The 19,115-nt window shown below is 37.0% G+C and overlaps 1 protein-coding gene across 5 annotated transcripts in view; it reads left to right on the top strand.

Moving 5' to 3' along the window:
* PRKD3 (protein kinase D3) overlaps window positions 1-19,115 on the top strand; it is an 85,725-nt gene that overhangs the window by 35,307 nt on the left and 31,303 nt on the right. For all 5 annotated transcript variants that reach the window (XR_013441649.1, XR_013441648.1, XM_036070403.2 and 2 more), the window contains 5 exons: window positions 4,809-4,947; window positions 6,500-6,631; window positions 7,743-7,900; window positions 12,595-12,787; window positions 18,493-18,570. Coding sequence is in view for 3 of the 5 variants with exons in the window: in XM_036070403.2 (XP_035926296.1) it covers window positions 4,809-4,947; window positions 6,500-6,631; window positions 7,743-7,900; window positions 12,595-12,787; window positions 18,493-18,570 (700 nt within the window). In the remaining 2 variants the exon portion in view is untranslated. The remainder of the gene's footprint in view (window positions 1-4,808; window positions 4,948-6,499; window positions 6,632-7,742; window positions 7,901-12,594; window positions 12,788-18,492; window positions 18,571-19,115) is intronic.

The following is a 19,115-nucleotide window of genomic DNA, read 5'->3' as shown; positions in this document are numbered from 1 at the left end:
TGAGAAAACACTGTCACAGCCAAAAGAGGCCTAAGGAGACATGATAGCTGAAGGTAGTGTGGTATCCTGTATGGGATCCTGGGACGGAAAAAGGAAATTGAGTAAAAGCTAAGGAAATCTGAATGAAGGAAGTATGGACTTCAGTTAATGTATCAGTATTAGTTCATTAATTGTAATGTACCATATTAATGTAAGATGTTCATAATAGGGGAAACTAGGTGTGGGTAATATGGGATCTCTGTGTACTATTGTCTCAATTTTTCTGTAACTTTAAAATTGTTCTTAAAAATACGGTTTTTTAAAGTCTGTTTTTTTAAGAGTATATATATAAGTATATTAAATAATATAAAAGTAAACTTGAAATTCAGGTGTCCATGTCTTATTCTACAGACCTTAACCATAAACCTGGGAGGAGAGCCTTAGCATCTTTTAAGGTCCACAGGTGATTCTAGTGTATGGTCAGAGTTGAGACATGGCTTAACAACTTACTCCTGCTTGAAAATCTTATTCCTGAATTTTTTTTAAAGATTTTATTCATTTGAGAGAGAGAGCACGAGAGGTGGGGGGAGTGGGGAAGGGGCAGAGGAAGAAGACTCCCCAATGAGCAGGGAGCCCGACACAGGACTCGATCCCAGGATCCTGAGATCATGACCTGAGTTGAAGGTAGATGCTTAACTGAGCCACCCAGGTGCCCCTCTGAATTTTTAAAAATTATGAAGTGTCAATACCTGTATATTCAAATCATTATCAACAAGGTTTTGCTTTTTTGTTTTTTGTGGGGGGAGGGTTTCCTAGTATAATTGTTTAGATCTTTCAAAGTGTGTACTCATGGTTTATTTCCTTGTTTCTTCTTTTTAGATGTTTATCTTTAATATGCCCATGTCTCAAGACTTCATAATGTTTTTAAAACTTGGCTACAGTTTTTCTCTGATGTTCAGTGGCAATGTTTAATATTCTCTTGCTTTTTTTTCAGGCCCTATTTTCTGTAACTTCATTTTGTGCTGACTTTTCAGATGATTCCTAAATATCCTACCAAGTCACAATTACAAATCATAATTGTGAATAGCAGAAATCTATTTTTTACAAGCTATTTAATACATTTTTCCCCTTTTGGAACTCTGTAATTTCTCAACCATATAGATGAATATAGTTTATGTAAACATTTGCTAGACTGGAAAATTACTTCATTCTTTATCATCACTGAAGGCTTTCCAGCCTGGTACACAAATACTTATTTTAAGTAAATATTCATAATACATTCCCTGTCATTCTTTTTATTTGCTCTTCAGTTTCTTAATGCCAATATGAATTCACTAGGTCATGTGTTTATCAAGATTATTTTATATGTATTTTTTTCTAAGCTACACATTTTTTGATGTTTTTCTTCTTTCATTAATGTGTTTATTTAGCTCTTTAGTTTTTGGGACTTCTGATTTGGTCAAAACAATACTAATGATCCATGTAATTTACCAAAGATAGATTTGAGGGAGAAGTGTTCCTTCTTGTTTTGCTTTCCATCTTCTCACTGAATAATCCAGACCCTGCTACCTCTTTCCTGACCAGTAGCTTCAGCCTTCTTTAGGAGCTTGCTCTGGTCTCTTCCTGTTCCAGTCCCTACTACATGTCAGCATTATCTTTTTAAGGTAATAGATTTGATCATGTCGCAGCCTTGCTCTGGGATTCTTTCTCTCTTCCCCCCTTAGATATAAGATAATAAGAACCACTAGTATTTACTGATCATGGTACTACTTTATAGCATCAACTAAATAAATTTTGACCAGAACCCTATAAAGCCAGTATTCCTGTTATTCCAAATTTATAGCCAAGAAACAGCATAGAGAGGTTGAACAGCTTATCTAAGGTGCTATAGTTAGTAGTGGGCAAAGCCTGAACCCCAATCTGTTGACTCCCAAGTTTCTTTCTTAAGTATAGTCCCCATGGGGCTCCTGTGTGCATTTTTGCCCTCTTTCTACCCAGCCCTCCCCTCATTCTTCAGTCATAGGGGTCCACTCAACTTTCTCCCATTTATGTGTTTTCTCAACTACGACCTTTATACTTTCACTTCCACTTTCTGCCCATGGAAACCTTGCTTCTCTTTTTTTCACTGTTAAGGTGACATTCCACATTCCCGGTTAAAGTTTTTTCCCCCTCTTATAGAATTTTATTTTTCATTTTTGGCATTTCCCTTACTATGTTATACATTTGTTTTATTTCCATCTTCCTACTAGATTGTAAACTCCTGGGAGGGGATGTCTGCCTTACCTTTACAAACCATGGGACCAATGCCTTGAACTTAGAAGATATGCAAAAAATGTGGAACTTTTAAAATGAGTTTTATTCATATAAAATTTTGTTTGTTTTTTTTTTAAAGATTTTATTTATTTGAGAGAGAGTGCAAACAGGAGCAGGGAGAGGGACAGAGGCAGAGGGTTGATCCCAGAACTCTGGGATCATGACCTGAGCTGAAGGCAGACGCTAAACAGACTGTGCCACCCAGGTGCCCCTTGTTAGTCATTTTTATATAAGGATGGAGTGTGGAATTTTTTTTTTTTTTAAAGATTTTAATTCATTCGACAGGGGGGTTGAGGGGGAGAACAAGCAAGGGGAGAGGCAAGCAGACAGAGAGGGAGAAGCAGGCTCCCGCCAAGCAAGGAGCCCTTATGTGGGGCTCCATCCCAGGACCCTGGGATCATGACCTGGGCTGAAGGCAGCCGCTTGACCGACTGAGCCACCCAGGCGCCCCGGAATCTTTTTTAATTAATAGTTAAGAACTGTTGCAACTAATTTATGGAGATGTTTTACTCCTATTAGATGTTTTCTAATTTGATAATACTTAATAAAATTTTATAACATTTTAATTTCAAGCTTTAAAATGTAATAAAAATGTTTTTTGATTCTGTATTTTTACTCCCTATCTTTTCAGTTGAAAATTGTTATACTGTTAGATGTATGTTTAAAGCATATTATAAAGTTTTGTCGGTAACTCAGTTGAAAGTAGAATATTATAAAAAATCTAAATATTTCTGTACTTTTTCATTATTTACTCAGGTATAAAAAAAGTCAAATCAACTCAAATTTCTAATTAAGTCATTGTTTTCAATTTTTTTAATTTAATATTTTTCCAATAAAATTTAGACCTTTTTAGACAGATAGATATATATATATATATATATATATATATATATATATATGGATTTTTAATGGGAAAATTAAGTTCAGAAGATAAGAAGACATCTCCAACTAAAACACACGCTATAATATCCTAGATTCATGTTGGAAGTGGGCCACAAATTTAGCTTTACTTTTTCCAGTGAGTGAAGTAAACAGAAAACATGATTAGTTGGATGATCAAATTGTTCATATTACAAAACCAACCAGAGAAATTTCTTTTATGAGTCCTCAAAAAGAAGGGCTACCATATGAAGTAGGTGAACCATATCAGCAGCAGCATCCCTGCAATAAATGCGGTTACAGTTTAGTGTGACATACGTATCAAGCCATTCAGTGCAGGCCAGTGACGTACTGTATAGTGCATTAAAGGGTATTCTCTGAGGAGCCAAAATAAGCCCAAAATATCTCAATTCTGAGATAAACTAAAGAAAATTGAAATACCTAGAGCAGCATTTCCCAAGCCACTGGTATTTTAGATGATCTTGGTTTTGATTTAGAAATTAAAGTTATTTTGTAAGGCAGGTACTTAAAATTTTCTCTTAAGTAACTTTATTAACTACAAAAACTTCTAGAGCTCATACCTTCATATTTTAGTCCTTGGTATGCCAATCCCCAAAGTGTCAGCTCTGTAGTCACAAAGTGTAGAAGCCTTGGAATAATATACATAGGACATGTGAACAGATCTGTAAGTCTCCTGCTCTGGTCAAAGGTTTTTTAAAAGAGCAAGTTACCAGGGTGCCTGGGTGGCGCAGTCAGTTAAGTGTCCAACTCTTGATTTCGGCTCAGGTCATGATTTCAGGGTACTGGGATCAAGCTCTATGTAGGGCTCCATGCTCAGTGATTTTCTCTCCCTCTCCGTCTGCCCCTCCCGCTTGTGCACATTCTCTCTCCCTCCCTTCTCCCTCCCTCCCTCTCTCAAATAAATATTTAAAAAAAAAAACAGTAAAAAGAAAGTTACCATAAAGAATCATGTATTTGTAATAACAGTGAGTAAAGAAAGTATTAGATGCTAGAGACCATAGGTGCATTTGTCAAAAATGTTGGAATTGATACTCTTGTGTCGGTAGTTTGGGAATTATTAATCTTCTACTAGCACCATTCAGTAGAGTTTACCATGATGATAAAAGTGTTCTGTATCTGCACAGTCCAAAATGATAGGCAAGCCAGTAGCTAGGGTGGTGATTAAACGCATGAAATGTGGCTAGAGTGACTGAGGAGCTGAACTTTAAATTTAATTTTATTTTAATTAAATTTAACTGCATTTAACATGGCTGGTAGCTATAGAGGAAGCTCAGTTCTAGAGGACAGGAAAGACTGCTTATCTCAGGCAATGTAAGATAGAGTAGCAGTTAAATTCAAGATTATATTCTCCATCAATAACTGGATAAGGAGAATCCTATATTTCTAAGAGACATGTGCTTTAAGATAATCAATAATTATATTTAAGCTTACTGTTCTATTTTTGAACTTGAACCAAGGATGCTTGAGTACATGGTTGATCTTTTAGATATTAATAGAATTGTTAGCAAACAGTGTTAAGTTAAAAACTACATGTAAAGTTCTTTCAGAAGATTGAGACATTTACTCATAAAAATAGAAACCTGTGGGTATACTGATATAGGACTGTTTTCATGTAGTTTCCAGAGTGTGGATTCTTTGGCATGTATGACAAAATTCTTCTCTTTCGCCATGACATGAACTCAGAAAATATTTTGCAGCTGATTACCTCAGCAGAGGAAATACATGATGGAGACCTAGTAGAAGTTGTTCTTTCAGGTAAGTAAATAGCTCCTTTCATTATGTTGTCTTTTTCTTCACCGAGCCTTATTTTTTGTACTAAATGCTATGTTCAGTTACACTTAGTCTTCGTGGTACAGTTGCTTAACTTCTTTCATCTATAATAATGGTGACCATGTGAATTTTACTTTCAGGAAGGTTATATCACAGATGAGAAAGTAGGAAAATAAGCCCTGAATTGTTTATCTGAATGTTACTAAGCTAAGGGAATTATCATTGGAACTGGAAGAGGAATATACTCTTTGAGTCAACGAAATAAAACAATTATACTGAAGTTCAATTTCTTTTTCCCCATTTCTGTGAAGAGCATAGAAGAGGAGAATTGGGGTCCAAAAAGAAAGGAGAAAAGGAGGAATAATGAAGATGTGGAAGAGGAAAGTGCAATACTGAATGTCCCCCATGATTTCAGTATTGCTCCTTCCCTGTGTGTTCTCAGTGGGCATTTTCTTACCTCCCTCGTTTCCCCCTCACCCACTCTTGCTATTTGTTGTTCCTTAGCTCCTTTTATTTCTGATCTCATCCAGCAGCAGATGGGCAGGATTGTTAGCGAGGAATGTAAAGGAACAAAGAATGCACTTAGTAGGCCTACAGAACTTCTTGTCTGACAGGAAAGGAGGGAGGGAGAGAGGAAGAGAGAAAAGAGAGAGAAAGGGAAGGAAAGCCAGCCAAGAGTCTAGACTCCTGCCACCATTTTTTCCACTCTCAAACTCATCTCTGCAGCCTGTTCTTGAGATCCTCTCTATCAACACCTTTCCTTATTAGTCCTTGATCTTTCCATTCGTCTAGCCCCTACATTAGTCATGCATCTGCACCACCACCCCATCATGTGTACATTTCCCAGTCCTTCTCTTCCTCTCCACTCCAAAAGGGCTTCACTTCTTGTCCTCCCTGGAGGTTGTACTCCTATCCATTCCTTCTTTGCGCTAGACCCTTCATCAGGCCACAGGGATATCCACTAATGACTTGCAGGTGGAGGTGAGAGGCTAGCTACTGGTGGATGTGTCTACTAGTGTTCAGTTGCTCACAGAGGAGAGGAGTCTCTTTTTCTTAACTACTAGGACTATCAAGAAGACAGCTTATGCTGAGATCATAAGTTAGAACTCAGAGTGTTTACAATTGAGGTTAAGTTCCACAGTTTCTGCAAGTTTCACATTTTGTGGGGTTTTTTGCCTTTTTTTTTTACTTTACTGTTCTATTTCCCAGTGCGTTATAAGTTAAACAGTTTTTAATTATAAAAATAGATGTACCAACTATTTGTGATCTTATCACTATGTAAATACGTTTTTGGAGGTTGAAATACCTACCTACAAACCTACTTTTGGAGCTCAAATTATTTGGAGTTGATGAACTTCCTAAAATAGTTTGAAAACCACAATATTAAATGCTGAAAATAATTTATTTTTTATGATAAATGAAACTTTCAAAGAAAAAAGATTCCATGTACTTTGACATAAGTGAATATGGTCAATGTTCTTAATCTCATTGCCATTACAGATATAGGGTTTATTTTGCTACTTTTCTTTTTAAAAAGCTTTGGCCACAGTAGAAGACTTCCAGATTCGTCCACATACTCTCTACGTACATTCTTATAAAGCTCCCACTTTTTGTGATTATTGTGGTGAGATGCTCTGGGGATTGGTACGTCAAGGACTGAAATGTGAAGGTATGTGTTCTAAGTTTTTGTAACATTTGAAATAGGATTTTGTATTTGCATTTTCTAATCATTAATGAAAGAATAAGATCCAGGGGTGCCTGGGTGGCTCAGTCAGTTAAGCATCTACTTTTGGCTCAGGTGATGATCTCAGGGTCCTGGGATCGAGCCCTGCATCGAGCTCCCTGTTTGACAGGGAGTCTGCTTCTCCCTCTCCCTCTGCCCCTCTCCCCGCTCGTGCGCGCGCTCTCTCTCTCTCTCAGATAAATAAAATCTTAAAAAAAAAAAAAAAGAATAAGATCATTGGTTGGTGACTAGGTGGTAACCAGGGTTTAGAATTGGACAGATCTGTTTTTCTGAACTAGAATTGCCAGGGGGCAGGAGTCAGGTGCACATTTCTGAGTCCTCTAAGTCCTTAAGGTGGAGAATCAATAAAGTTTTTCTGTAAAGGGCCAGAAACTAAATATTTTAAGTTTTGTTGGCTAATAGTCTCTGCCACAACTACTTAACTCTGCTCCTGTGCCATGAAAGCTGTAAACAAGATGTAAAGAAATGAAGAGCATGGATTTGGATTTCATGTAACTTTCACGTGTCATGGGAGGGGTTTAGTATACAGTCCACAGTTTGCTGAAGTGTTTAAGTTGGTTGTTCTCAAACTTTCCCATGTATCAGAATCACCTCAAGGACTTGTTAAAACATACTTTTCTGGAACCCATCCCCAGAATTTCTCAATCAGTCAGTCTGGGGTGGAGGCCAATAATTTTACACTGAATTTTTTGGCTTCCACTTAGCTTGTCATCCAGGTTCTTAATTAGGATAACTATTGCTGCCAGAGAAAATAAATTAAATAAAGAAGCATGTATTTTTTATGTAACATACTTTATATATTAGTTTCTTTATTTTTTTTGTTTATTTGTCAGAGAGAGAGAGGGAACACAAGCAGGGGGAGTGGGAGAAGGAGAAGCATGTTCCCCGCTGAGCAAGGAGCCTGATGCGGGACTCGATCCCATGACCCTGGGATCATAACCTGAGCTGAAGGCAGATGCTGAACGGACTGAGCCATCCAGGTGCCCCTAAAGTTTCTTTAATCTACTATTTTTTTTACCTTTTAAAATATATTTAGGCTGTGGATTAAATTATCATAAACGATGTGCCTTCAAGATTCCAAATAATTGTAGTGGAGTAAGAAAGAGACGTCTATCAAATGTATCTCTGCCAGGACCTGGCCTCTCAGTTCCAAGACTCCTACAGACTGAATATGTGGCCCTTCCCACAGAAGAGGTGTGTATTTTAAGGCAATAAAAGGGCATTTTACTACTTATTCCTTATGTTTCTAGAGGATATATGACATCATCCTAGAATATAAATATGTACTAAAGACTACTCACATTCCTACGCTTCAAAAACTTAAAATGTATTACTGGAGACAGAGTTTACTAGTAGTAATGAATTGCATTTTATCTACTTTGGGACCACATTATCACTTGGACTACTGCATTAACCTAACCAGTATCCAGCTTCTGGTTCCCATACTTCACTTCATCTTACATACTGGAGCCAGATCATTACATTTCACTACAGCTTAATACACAACTCTGATTATATCACTCCCTACTAGGAATTCTTTATATATTCTATGTTTCCCATAATCTGGGTTTTTTTTTCCCCCAACAATCTGTTCTATTCAACATTCCCTGAACACACCATCGTTCCCTCTACCTTTGCTCTTATTGGTGTCCCTCCTACATGCTTTTTCCAGATCTAGCTCAACAGCTACTTTTCCTGGATTCTCCTGTTACCTAGAAGTTACTTTATTTGCTGAATGCCAGACCACTTTTCAAACCTCTCTAATGGTGTGTATAGCATTCTAACTTAATATCATAGTGTCCTCAAGGAATTTATGATCTGTTTAGAGAAGACAGTGCTCATGTCTTTGTGTGCCCTACCATGTGCAGCACAATACCTTGTAATTAGTAGGTATTCAGTGATGAATGAATGAACCCATTGATCCTCACAGTATTCCAGTGAGATGTCTTAGTAGATCTGTATATAATGAGACAGTTGAGACTCATAATGGTCAAGTAGTAACTTGACTCAAGTCACAGAGCAAATTGGTAAGCAACATTAGAATTAAACCCAGATCTGATTATTTTTAGGCTAGTGATTTTTTCCTAATATATTGTACCTCTGAAGAATAAAACAGTAGATCAAGGAAGAAAGAAAGAACTTGCTTGTTTATTTGCTAGTATTTAAAATGACTTCCATCCGTAGATTGCAATCTTATCATTTAGTTGTTTCTGTAACCCCCTTGGTCTTCCATAAATTAATGGCAAAATCAAGCCTTTGGGCTATTGTCCTGATATCCTAGTCACAAGATTTTGCTGTACGGAGGCATCAGAATAAAAGCTTCTGAAGTTCTTTCACAAAAATCCCATGTTTCCATGTTGTTTAGCCCTAATGAGAAATGTTTAATTTAGAAAAAAAGAGTGCTATGGTATAAGGAACTGAGAGCAAAGAATTATAAAAACATATGCAAGAGCTCGGGAAAAGACTGGTAATTGAAAAGTTAGTGCATTTTATAGATGAATTGCACAGGAAACTTAGTTAGGAATGGGGTCTGTAGGATAGAGAGATGTTTTTTTAAGAGTCCCACAAATGATGCTGAGATGCCATCTACCCCAGATAAGTAATACTAGATTAGGAAATAGCAGGACAGAGCATATGAATAAGGTGTTAAGTTTTAATTCATTATTTTATATTTTATCCTGAAGATGAAAATTCCTTAGGGAAGGAGAAGAAAATAAGAGTGATATGTTTGTATTGGTTAGATTGTGGAGAGTATTTCAGAACAAGTAGAAATCATAGAGTGGAATGTGTCTCAAAAAGGTTGTTTTTATCAGTCCAAGCATTCAGTCTCAAAAAGGAAAAAGGTACAGTAAGAGAAGAGCTCACAGAGGAAAATTAGAGAAGGGAGAGTGGGAAACGAGGACACTCTAAGGAATAGAGGAGATAGTAATGAGGAAATGAGTGCAACCTTGAATCTGAACCAAAGTTGGAGAAGAACTAACTCCAAATAGCTGCGAGGTGAGAGCCTCCTGAGTTCTGTGTGGCAGGCTTCATGCTGGATGCTTTACTTGTCTTTTGTCATGTAATTTTCACCACAGTCCTGGAAGGTAGGCAGCTCTTATCCTTATTTCATAGATAAGAAAAGTTTCTGAGTGGTCAAGATAGTAACCTTCAGTGACCACTGAGATAAGCTTGAAAAAGGCCAGTTGGGAATAGAAACTTCTGAATCTGACTCTGAGGTGTCATCGTTTACATGTAAGAAGGCAGTTTCTGTTACAGCGTCTGAAGTCAGTCTAAAGGGAAGCAAGTAAGAAGAGGGAGGAGCACAAGAAGATAGGCTTTTCACTGAATTTGGTTACAACAGGACCACTAAGGTTGGAGAGACCAGAACTGAATGATGGCTCTTTGGAGATGAGAGAAAGAGGAATATTCCTAGCAGTACATTGGGGCAAATGCCCAAGGGGCCAGGACAGGACAGAATCAAGGTAGAAAGAAACTGATGGGGCTAAGTGTGTGCATAAAAGTGGAGGTATTTTTTTTCACTGAATAATATTCCAAAGTGAAATATATATAATTAGGGAATTGCCCCCTTAAATGCTTTTATTGCCTTTATTATCGCATCTAATTGAGAGTTGGCAACATTGTTATAAAGTTTTTGTGAGCATATGTTCACTTAAGCAAATATTAGTTGAAACTCACACTGTGGAAATAATTGGATTACTTTTAGAGAATTTCTGGCTACACATTAATAAGAAATAAGAATTTAAGTAGTAGTTTGTAAAGAGGGGCCATTAGAGCAAGGCAAGAGAAGAACTTTCACTCAACTGTATTTACTCTAGTCTCAGTGGTCCCATTTTCAACAAATGCTCCAGGGAATTTTACCAGTGTCCTCCTTCCTCCAAATTCTGGTTCAAGCTTCCATACCTTTCCTGCCTTCCTCACTCCACAGAGTGGTAAACCACAGTCATTAGTGAGATTGTAGCATATGCCCAGGTATGTTGAGATGGGGAAAAGATTAAGAATCACTGGACTTCTATGTAGAAGACCTAGGGCTAGGTCTTGATTTTGATACTAGCAATTAGTAATATTAATCCATTTGAGCCTGTTTTTTCATATTTAAAATAAATTACTGCTTGTACTAGGCATGAAAAATTAGGTGGCTGCTACAAGCACAGTCCCCTGTGTAGTTCTTTGCACACATGCTGTGTACCATGTCCCTAATACCCAATCCCAGGAGGACCTGACAAAAGGCAGTCAATCACCAGCTGGCTGTTGGCATATGAAGGGGTCTGTTAGAAGGTTCTTCCTTACCAGGGTATCCTATATATTTGATGATGACTGGCCAAAATCAGTCTTATTCCATCTTGCATGTTTGAAACTTGAGACAAACCAAAAGTGGTAGAAGCAGGAGAAAGAGAAGCAGAGTGTTGAGAATAGGGAGCCAGGGATGAACAAACGAACAAAAGCCTACAACATCTGTTTCTGGTTCTTGCTGGCTTCTTTATTAGCTTTGCAGGATCACTGTGGCACTCCTTTTGCTGAGGGTGCTCTGTACCTGGCTGCCTGGCGGTAAGCCAGACCAGAGCAGGAGACCTTGGGGAGCTGAAGCAAGCAAGCAAGTTTGGCTTGGGTTTTAACCTTCTTTTTGTACTTTTCTTAAATTAAACTGCTTCATAATTTGCTTTAGAACATTTGTGGCAAGACATTAGTGAAAAACCATCCATCAGAGATTATATTTGTGTTCTTTAATGTTCTCCTCCATTTGTATGTCCTTTTCTTTTTCTTCTTTTCTGTCTTCCTGCTTTCTTCCAAAAAAGCCTTTTTTTTTTTTTTTAACTCCTCCCTTCACTTCTTTCATACACTTCTGTCTCTTGGTTCCTTCTGGTTTCTTCAGCTTTTATTGGTTGAACATTTCAATGCAGAATGATTCGACTTCTCTGGGCTACAGACATTACTAGTTACGGAAGGCATATGAAAGATCTCAGGACCTCAGTTCTAGCAGTGAAGGTGCAAGCAGCTACAGCAAAATGTATAATACATCTAGATGGTCATTAGGTATTTTGTGCTTGAGAGCATGGACTGTACTTCATTCATTTTTGCTTCTGTGATACAAACTGTAGGGGTCTGGCCTACAATATAATAATCAATGAAGGTTGAATGAATGGGATAGGCCATATTGAACTGGCCTGTAATTTAATTTTATTATTTCCTTTGTATATATAGAAAGGACCATAACTACAAATATCTAGTTATCCCTCAGGTTACACAAAAATTTTTAATCAACACCTTTAATTTTCCTTTTTGCTCATCTAGGGGAAAAGGCCCAAATACTTAAATATCAAGGAACCTCCTAAAGCATAAGTACTGGGGCTAAAGTTGTTTAATTTGTATCTGCCAGTTTTTGTATCATCATCATTAATTAGACTTAAGTTTTTAACAAACATATTTTAGTATTTATAAAAAAATTTGAAAAACCAAGACTTGTTTCAAAATATTTTCATGTTCAGTAATTCAACATGAGTAATAATAACACTTTCTGAATTTAATTTTCCTATGATTAATTTCTTGGTAACGTTTTTCAAGGGATTTAAATATGTCATAAATTCATTTTAAGGGTTTTGTTTTTTATTTGTAAAATGTTGTATGTGCCTGGCAAATAATAGTTCACAGGGAATATACATATGTGAAGATGAAAAAAAAATTTTTTTTAGCATAAATAATAACAAAAACATTCGCACTGTTCACATTCAAGTATTGGTAAGTTAAGCTTCCAGAGGAAACTGCTGAGATGTACATTTTTAGATTCTTGGCTTTAATGTTCAAAATAAATGACTTTTGTGGTCAAGTCCTGCTCTTAATACTTTGTTTTTAATATTGACTTATACTTATGAAAATTACTTATGTTTTAGTCACATGTTCACCAAGAACCAAGTAAGAGAATTCCTTCTTGGAGTGGTCGCCCAATCTGGATGGAAAAGATGGTAATGTGCAGAGTAAAAGTTCCACACACATTTGCTGTTCACTCTTACACCCGTCCCACAATATGTCAATACTGCAAGCGGTTACTGAAAGGCCTCTTTCGCCAAGGAATGCAGTGTAAAGGTAGGATTGGTTGTTATTCTTAAGTACAATTCAAATGTTTTCATTAGCAGATTTGATTCAAAATACTTATTTCAGAAGCGTTAGGCAAAGAAATTGGTTTCCTAGTTGTTAACTTAAAAATTAAGACAATACATGCATAAACACACGTACATTATTTATTAACAGCTGCTCTCTGCAGTATATGTACTATGTACCAGGAATTATGCTGCAGAAAAGTTAGAATCTAAACAGAAAAACTAGAATTTGGTTCTATAAGGTATGGTTGCTTAACACGAGCCAATATGGGACAGTTAGTAAGCAGGTAAGCAGATATTTGAGTTTAAAAAATGTCTTTCTGATTTCAGAGTCAGACACTACCCAAAATAAAAAATAATGCTTTCCTCTTTCCTTTAAATATTCATACTCACAAACAAACCTATTACAAGAGTTTTATTGTTTTTGTTTTTAATTATGTAGCTAGGAGAGCTGTATCAAAACTGTTATTCCAGATTATAATCACACTGAAATAGGAAGAATATAGCAGAAGCCACTGGAATTGTGATAGGGATTATCCATATTTGGATACAAAGCCAGAACACTATCAAAATATTCTAGAAACATCTCTTAATGAACCAGGTTTTTAATAGAATACTGGAATATTTTTTCCTATAGTTGTGGAATGTTTTTATGCTTTTTTTTTTTAAAGATTTTATTTATTTATCTGAGAGAGAATGGGAGACAGAAAGCATGAGAGGGGGAGGATCAGAGGGAGAAGCAGACTCCCCGCTGAGCAGGGAGCCCGATGCGGGACTCGATCCCGGGACTCCAGGATCATGACCTGAGCCGAAGGCAGTCGCTTAACCAACTGAGCCACCCAGGCGCCCCATTAAAGATGATTTTATCCTTTTGTCTCATAACTTCTTCACAACAATGCTGTACAATATAGTGAAAACCAAAATAGAGTTTAAAATGTCTTATTAATGGGGCGCCTGGGTGGCTCAGTCGTTAAGCGTCTGCCTTCGGCTCAGGTCATGATCCCAGGGTCCTGGGATCGAGCCCCGCATCGGGCTCTCTGCTCGGCCGGGAGCCTGCTTCTCCCTCTCCCACTCCCCCTGCTTGAGTTCCCTCTCTAGCTGTCTCTCTCTCTCTCTCTCTGTCAAATAAATAAAATAAAATCTTTAAAAAATAAAAAATAAAAAAATAAAATGTCTTATTAATTATTGAGCCAGTATGCAGTATAAGTAGCCTATCTGTAATCCTATGTACTTATTTTTTATGTGATTATTTTAACAGTTCTTGGTATCATACCTTTTATATAATAGATGTAGTTGTGGAATTGAATTATCTAGTTTTATCTAAATAAAACATTAGAGTTGAGGTCTTTGCAGCAATAAACCTATTTATAATACAGAATCAAGTTAGTTATACATAAATTTAACTTAAGTATATAAGAAAACTTGTCTTGGCAACATATGGCAACATAGGAGAACATCAAATAGAGAACAGGTCGTGCCTTTGTTGCCAGGTATTTAATAACTAGCAGACAAGCATAATTAAATGTTGAAATTCTATTTCAACAACTTACTTTTGAATATGAGTTAATATATAAATTAATACTTTAAAATATCAACACTAAAGTGTATTGGCAAGCAGCCACTAAGGAATGTTTTGGGAAAGAACATTAATAACAGATGTGCAAATTCTAGCCAACAAATAATCTTAGTAAAGGTTGTAAATAGTGCTGCTCTGTTGAACAGAACAGAAACATCCTAAAACCATATGCAGAGCAGTACGATATTTTATAGAGGACCTAAAATATATATGTAGATTAATGAATTTTGAAATAAAACCAGTTAACTCTGCCACTGGGTTATTGGTTTAATTTCTTAGAACTCTAAAAGAATAATGTTTTGTGTTTATATTGGTTCAGAAATATATATATTTTTATATAGCTATTTTAATTATCAGTCAAAAACAATCACTTATTTCAGTGATTTCTATATTTTTGTGATATGAATTAAGATACTTAAAAAGTAGGGGCACCTCAGTGGCTCAGCTGGCTAAGTGTCTGCCTTTGTCTCAGGTCAGGGTCCCTGCTCAGCTTGGAGTCTCCCTCTCCCTCTGCCCCTCCCTACCTCTCGTGTGCTCTCTCTCAAATAAATAAATAAAATCTTAAAAAAAAAAAAGTAAAGAGTCATTTTCATTCACCTTGTCAAGCTAAGAAAGAAAAAAGTAATTAAAACAGTTACTCTGAATAATTTGAGAAAACATACAGTTCCAAGAGCAGTATTCATTCATTCATTCATTCACCTGTTTATTTTCTACTTTGTTATATTAAAACTTCAAGGCAGCTTGAAAGCATATATAAAATATAAGAAAACATAAGTTAATAAAAACATGAGTAGGCAGGAGGGCACTTGATGTAAGGAGCACTGGGTGTTACATGCAACTGATGAATCACTAAATTCTACCTCTGAAATTGATAATACACTATATGTTAAGTAACTTGAATTTAAATAAAATCTAAAAAAAAATCCAAAACCATGAGTAGGAGTACAGAGAAATAAAAATGCCTGCCATTCGAAGGTACATACTTGCTCAGGCAGGCCACAAATTTGGCTCTACGTTTTCAAAGTGAAAATGGAAATCTTGTTATTGTCACAATTTGTAAAACCTCATGAGATAAAAAGCACATCAATTATTTAAGATAAATGGAATATATTAATATCATATATCAATTTTTCTAGGGCATTTCATTTAAAAAGACCGTGTTATTTAATACAAGTTTTGTCACCCACCAAATTATTAATCATGGGACTTTTTCTTATAATGACCTTTACCTAATGCTATTGGTATGATACCCAGAATTTTCTTGAATCACAAGGATTACAAAATCATTCTGAGTCAGGACTTGAAATTATTTTTATCCAGAATTTGCTGGTAGGTGTATTTCCAAGGTAGAAGGTGGTGGTAGACAGTAGTTATAGCAGTGGGTCTCAATTTTGGTGTCACCTTAAAAATACTTATTAAAACACATTTCGCAGCCCCACTCCCAGAGCTCCTAATGTAATGGGTTTGGGGTAGGGTACAAGAATTTGCATTTCTAACAAGTTCTTAATAATGCGGATGCTGCTGGTCTGGGAACCACAGTTTGAGAACTTACTGAGTTACACGGTAGTATTGAACAGCTTATACCTGACACTCATCTGCAGTACTATCAACTCTGATGTCCTTGCAGGCTAAAGAGAACCATACATAAAGGTGGGAGATCTTGTGCAGGAGAAGCTCAGTCCTTCCATGTAAGGGTGTATGGGAAAGCCCTTACTAATTCCTAATAAAAGCTTGTAGAATCCCAGTCTCTCTTTTGCATATGCACCAGGCCCCAATAATTAGGAACTCAAAGTAAGTGCTTGACATATATTGGAAAAGTAGTCAGCCTGAGAAACTTTTCTTTCTCAGGAAAGACGAATGTTAGGTAACGGAAGGAAACATGGAGCTGCCAGTAACATTTTGGCAATGTGTCATACGAATAGTATTAGCTTCATTAAAGAGATAAACTGAGCCCTGGTAGAAGTGGGGAAGATGACGGCAGAGTAGGAAGAACCTAGGCTCACCCGTCCCATGAATATAACTAGATGATAACTATCAAAGCATCCTAAATACACCAGAAATCTACCTGAAGACTGTAGAACAAACTCCACAACTAAATGTAGAGAAGAGGCCACAATGAAGAAGGTAGGAAGTGCAGGACACAGTTTAGAGGAGAAATGGATCCTGGTTGCTGCAGAAGAGAGGGGAGCCACAGAGAAGGGCAAGAGAAGAGCACTCAGGGGAATGCACAATGAGAATGCTTCCCCGTCCATTGGCTTGGAAAGCAAGAGGGGTTAAATTTCGTGGGTTCTTGCAGCCAGAGGGGCTTCAAGCCTGAAGTTGTGTCAGTGGACTGGACTCCGAGAGAGTCCAGAGGCATCAGGGAATCTAGAGGCATCGGGGCTGCTCTTGGCGAAGCAGGCACACAACCCCAGGGACACACAGTGTGGAAACAGCGATCTGAAGAGTGCCTGGAGCACACAGTGAGGGGATTATTGGCTCTTCTCAGAGCCTGCCCCTGAGAAGCAGCATTTATGAGAGACCTCTCTGGGAACATGGGAGCTGGCTGGCACCATTTCTCTCCCCTGCCAATCAATGGTGATAGATCAGTGGAACAGAATAGAAAACCCTGAAATGAACCCACAACTATATGGTCAGTTAATCTTCAACAATACAGGAAAGAATATTCAATGGGAAAAAGACAGTCTCTTTAACAAATGGTGTTGGAAAATTGGACCATTCTCTTTCACCATATACAAAAATAAACTCAGAATGGATTAAAGACCTAAATGTGAGACCTGAAACCATAAAAATCCTTGAAGAAAGCACAGGCAGTAATGTCTCTGACATCAGCCATAGGAGCTTTTTTTTAGATGTGTCTCCTGAGGTAAAGGAAACAAAAGCAAAAATAAACTATAGGACTATATCAAAATAAAAAGCTCTGCACAGCAAAGAAAACAATAAAACTAAAAATCGGCAACCTGTGGAATGGGAGAAGATATTTACAAATGACATATCCCATAAGGGGTTAGTACCCAAAGTATATAAAGAATTTATACAATTCAACACCCCAAAAATGAATAATCCAATTAAAAATGGGCAGAAGACATGAGTAGACATTTTTCCAAAGAAGACATACAGATGGCCAACAGACACATGAGAAGATGCTCAACATCACTTAACAGGGACATGTAAATCAAAAGAGATACCACCTCACACCTGTCAGAATAGCTAAAATCAACAACACAAGAAACAAAAGGTGTTGAGGATGTAGTGGAAGGGGAACCCTCTTGTACCGTGGGGGGTGGGAATGCAAACTGGTACAGCCACTCTGGAAAACTGTATGGAGGTTCCTCAAAAAGTTTAAAAGAGTTAAAAGTTAACAATATGATCCAGCAATCCCACTACTAGGTATTTATCCAAAGAATATAAAACTGCTAATTCAAAGGGATACATGCACCTTATGGCAGCATTATTTACAATAGCCAAATTACGGAAACAGCCCGTGTCCATCAGTTGGTGAATGGATAAAGAAGATGTAGTGTATGTATGTATGTACACACACACACAATGGAATATTAATCAGCCATAAAAAAGAATGAAATCTTGCCGCTTGCTAGATGGAGCTAGAGAGAATTATGCTAAGTGAAATAGGTCAGTCAGAAAAAGACAAATACCATATGATTTCACTCATGTGGAATTTAAGAAATAAAAACGAGCAGAGGGAAAAAAAAGACAAACCAAGAAACAGACTCTTAACTGTAGAGAACTAACTGATGGTTACCAGGGAGGGGGTGAGCGGTCGGGGGCGTGGGGTGGGGGGTGGTGAACTAGGTGATGGGGATTAAGGAGGGCACTTGTGATGAGCACCAGACATTGTATGGAAGTGTTGAATCACTATATTGCACACTTGAAACTCATATTACACAATGTTAACTAGCTGGAATTTAAATTAAAACAAAAAAAAACAGTCCTGAGGAGTTAAATACCTGTTAAGAGGTGTCATAAGAATTTGAAACCAGACCTTTATTCCCAGACTTGAGTTCTTAGTAAAGGAAAACTTTAAAAAGTCTCTAACCATATCTGATACTGCCTGACTTATTACATAAATTAATAAACCAAATACTTGATTTCAGATTGTAAATTCAATTGCCATAAACGCTGTGCATCAAAAGTACCAAGAGACTGCCTTGGAGAGGTTACTTTCAATGGAGGTAAAATTCTTTTTCTTAATTTCCATAAAAGATCAGAGAAGGTCACAATTCTTTTGTGTATTATCTTTGTATAAGATTATATTTGCATATTTTATTTTACTTTGTTTCTTAACTTTGCTTTTTTTATTTAATAAACAAAAAGCAGACATCAGCTATGGTACACTTTTATTAGTCATTATGCCTTCCCATTTTTCCTTTAACCCACCTACCACTTTGTAGTCTCATATTGCCGGTGGTGCTGCATATTCTCTTACATCTTAGACAAAAAAGACTTTAACACCCTGCTGTTATCCCTAGAGGTTTTCATAGTTCTAGTACTTACTGACTGCCAGGCACTGTTCCACACTCTTTACGTATATTGACATTTAACCTAAGAACAGCCCTTTGAAAAGGTTAAGTACTTACAGATGAGTAAACTTGGGCACAAAGACATTAAGTAACTTGCCCAAGAAATGTAGCCAGAAACTTACAGCGTTGGGATTTGAACCCACATGTTCTGGTCCCTGAATCCACAGTCATTAGAACACATTATACTGCCTCCCTGT

This window comes from Halichoerus grypus, chromosome 10 (assembly GCF_964656455.1).
Source record: "Halichoerus grypus chromosome 10, mHalGry1.hap1.1, whole genome shotgun sequence".
In the NCBI taxonomy this organism is placed as follows: Eukaryota; Metazoa; Chordata; class Mammalia; order Carnivora; family Phocidae; genus Halichoerus; species Halichoerus grypus.
The sequence above is the reverse complement of the archived record's forward strand: the minus strand, read 5'-3'. Positions and strand labels throughout refer to the sequence as shown.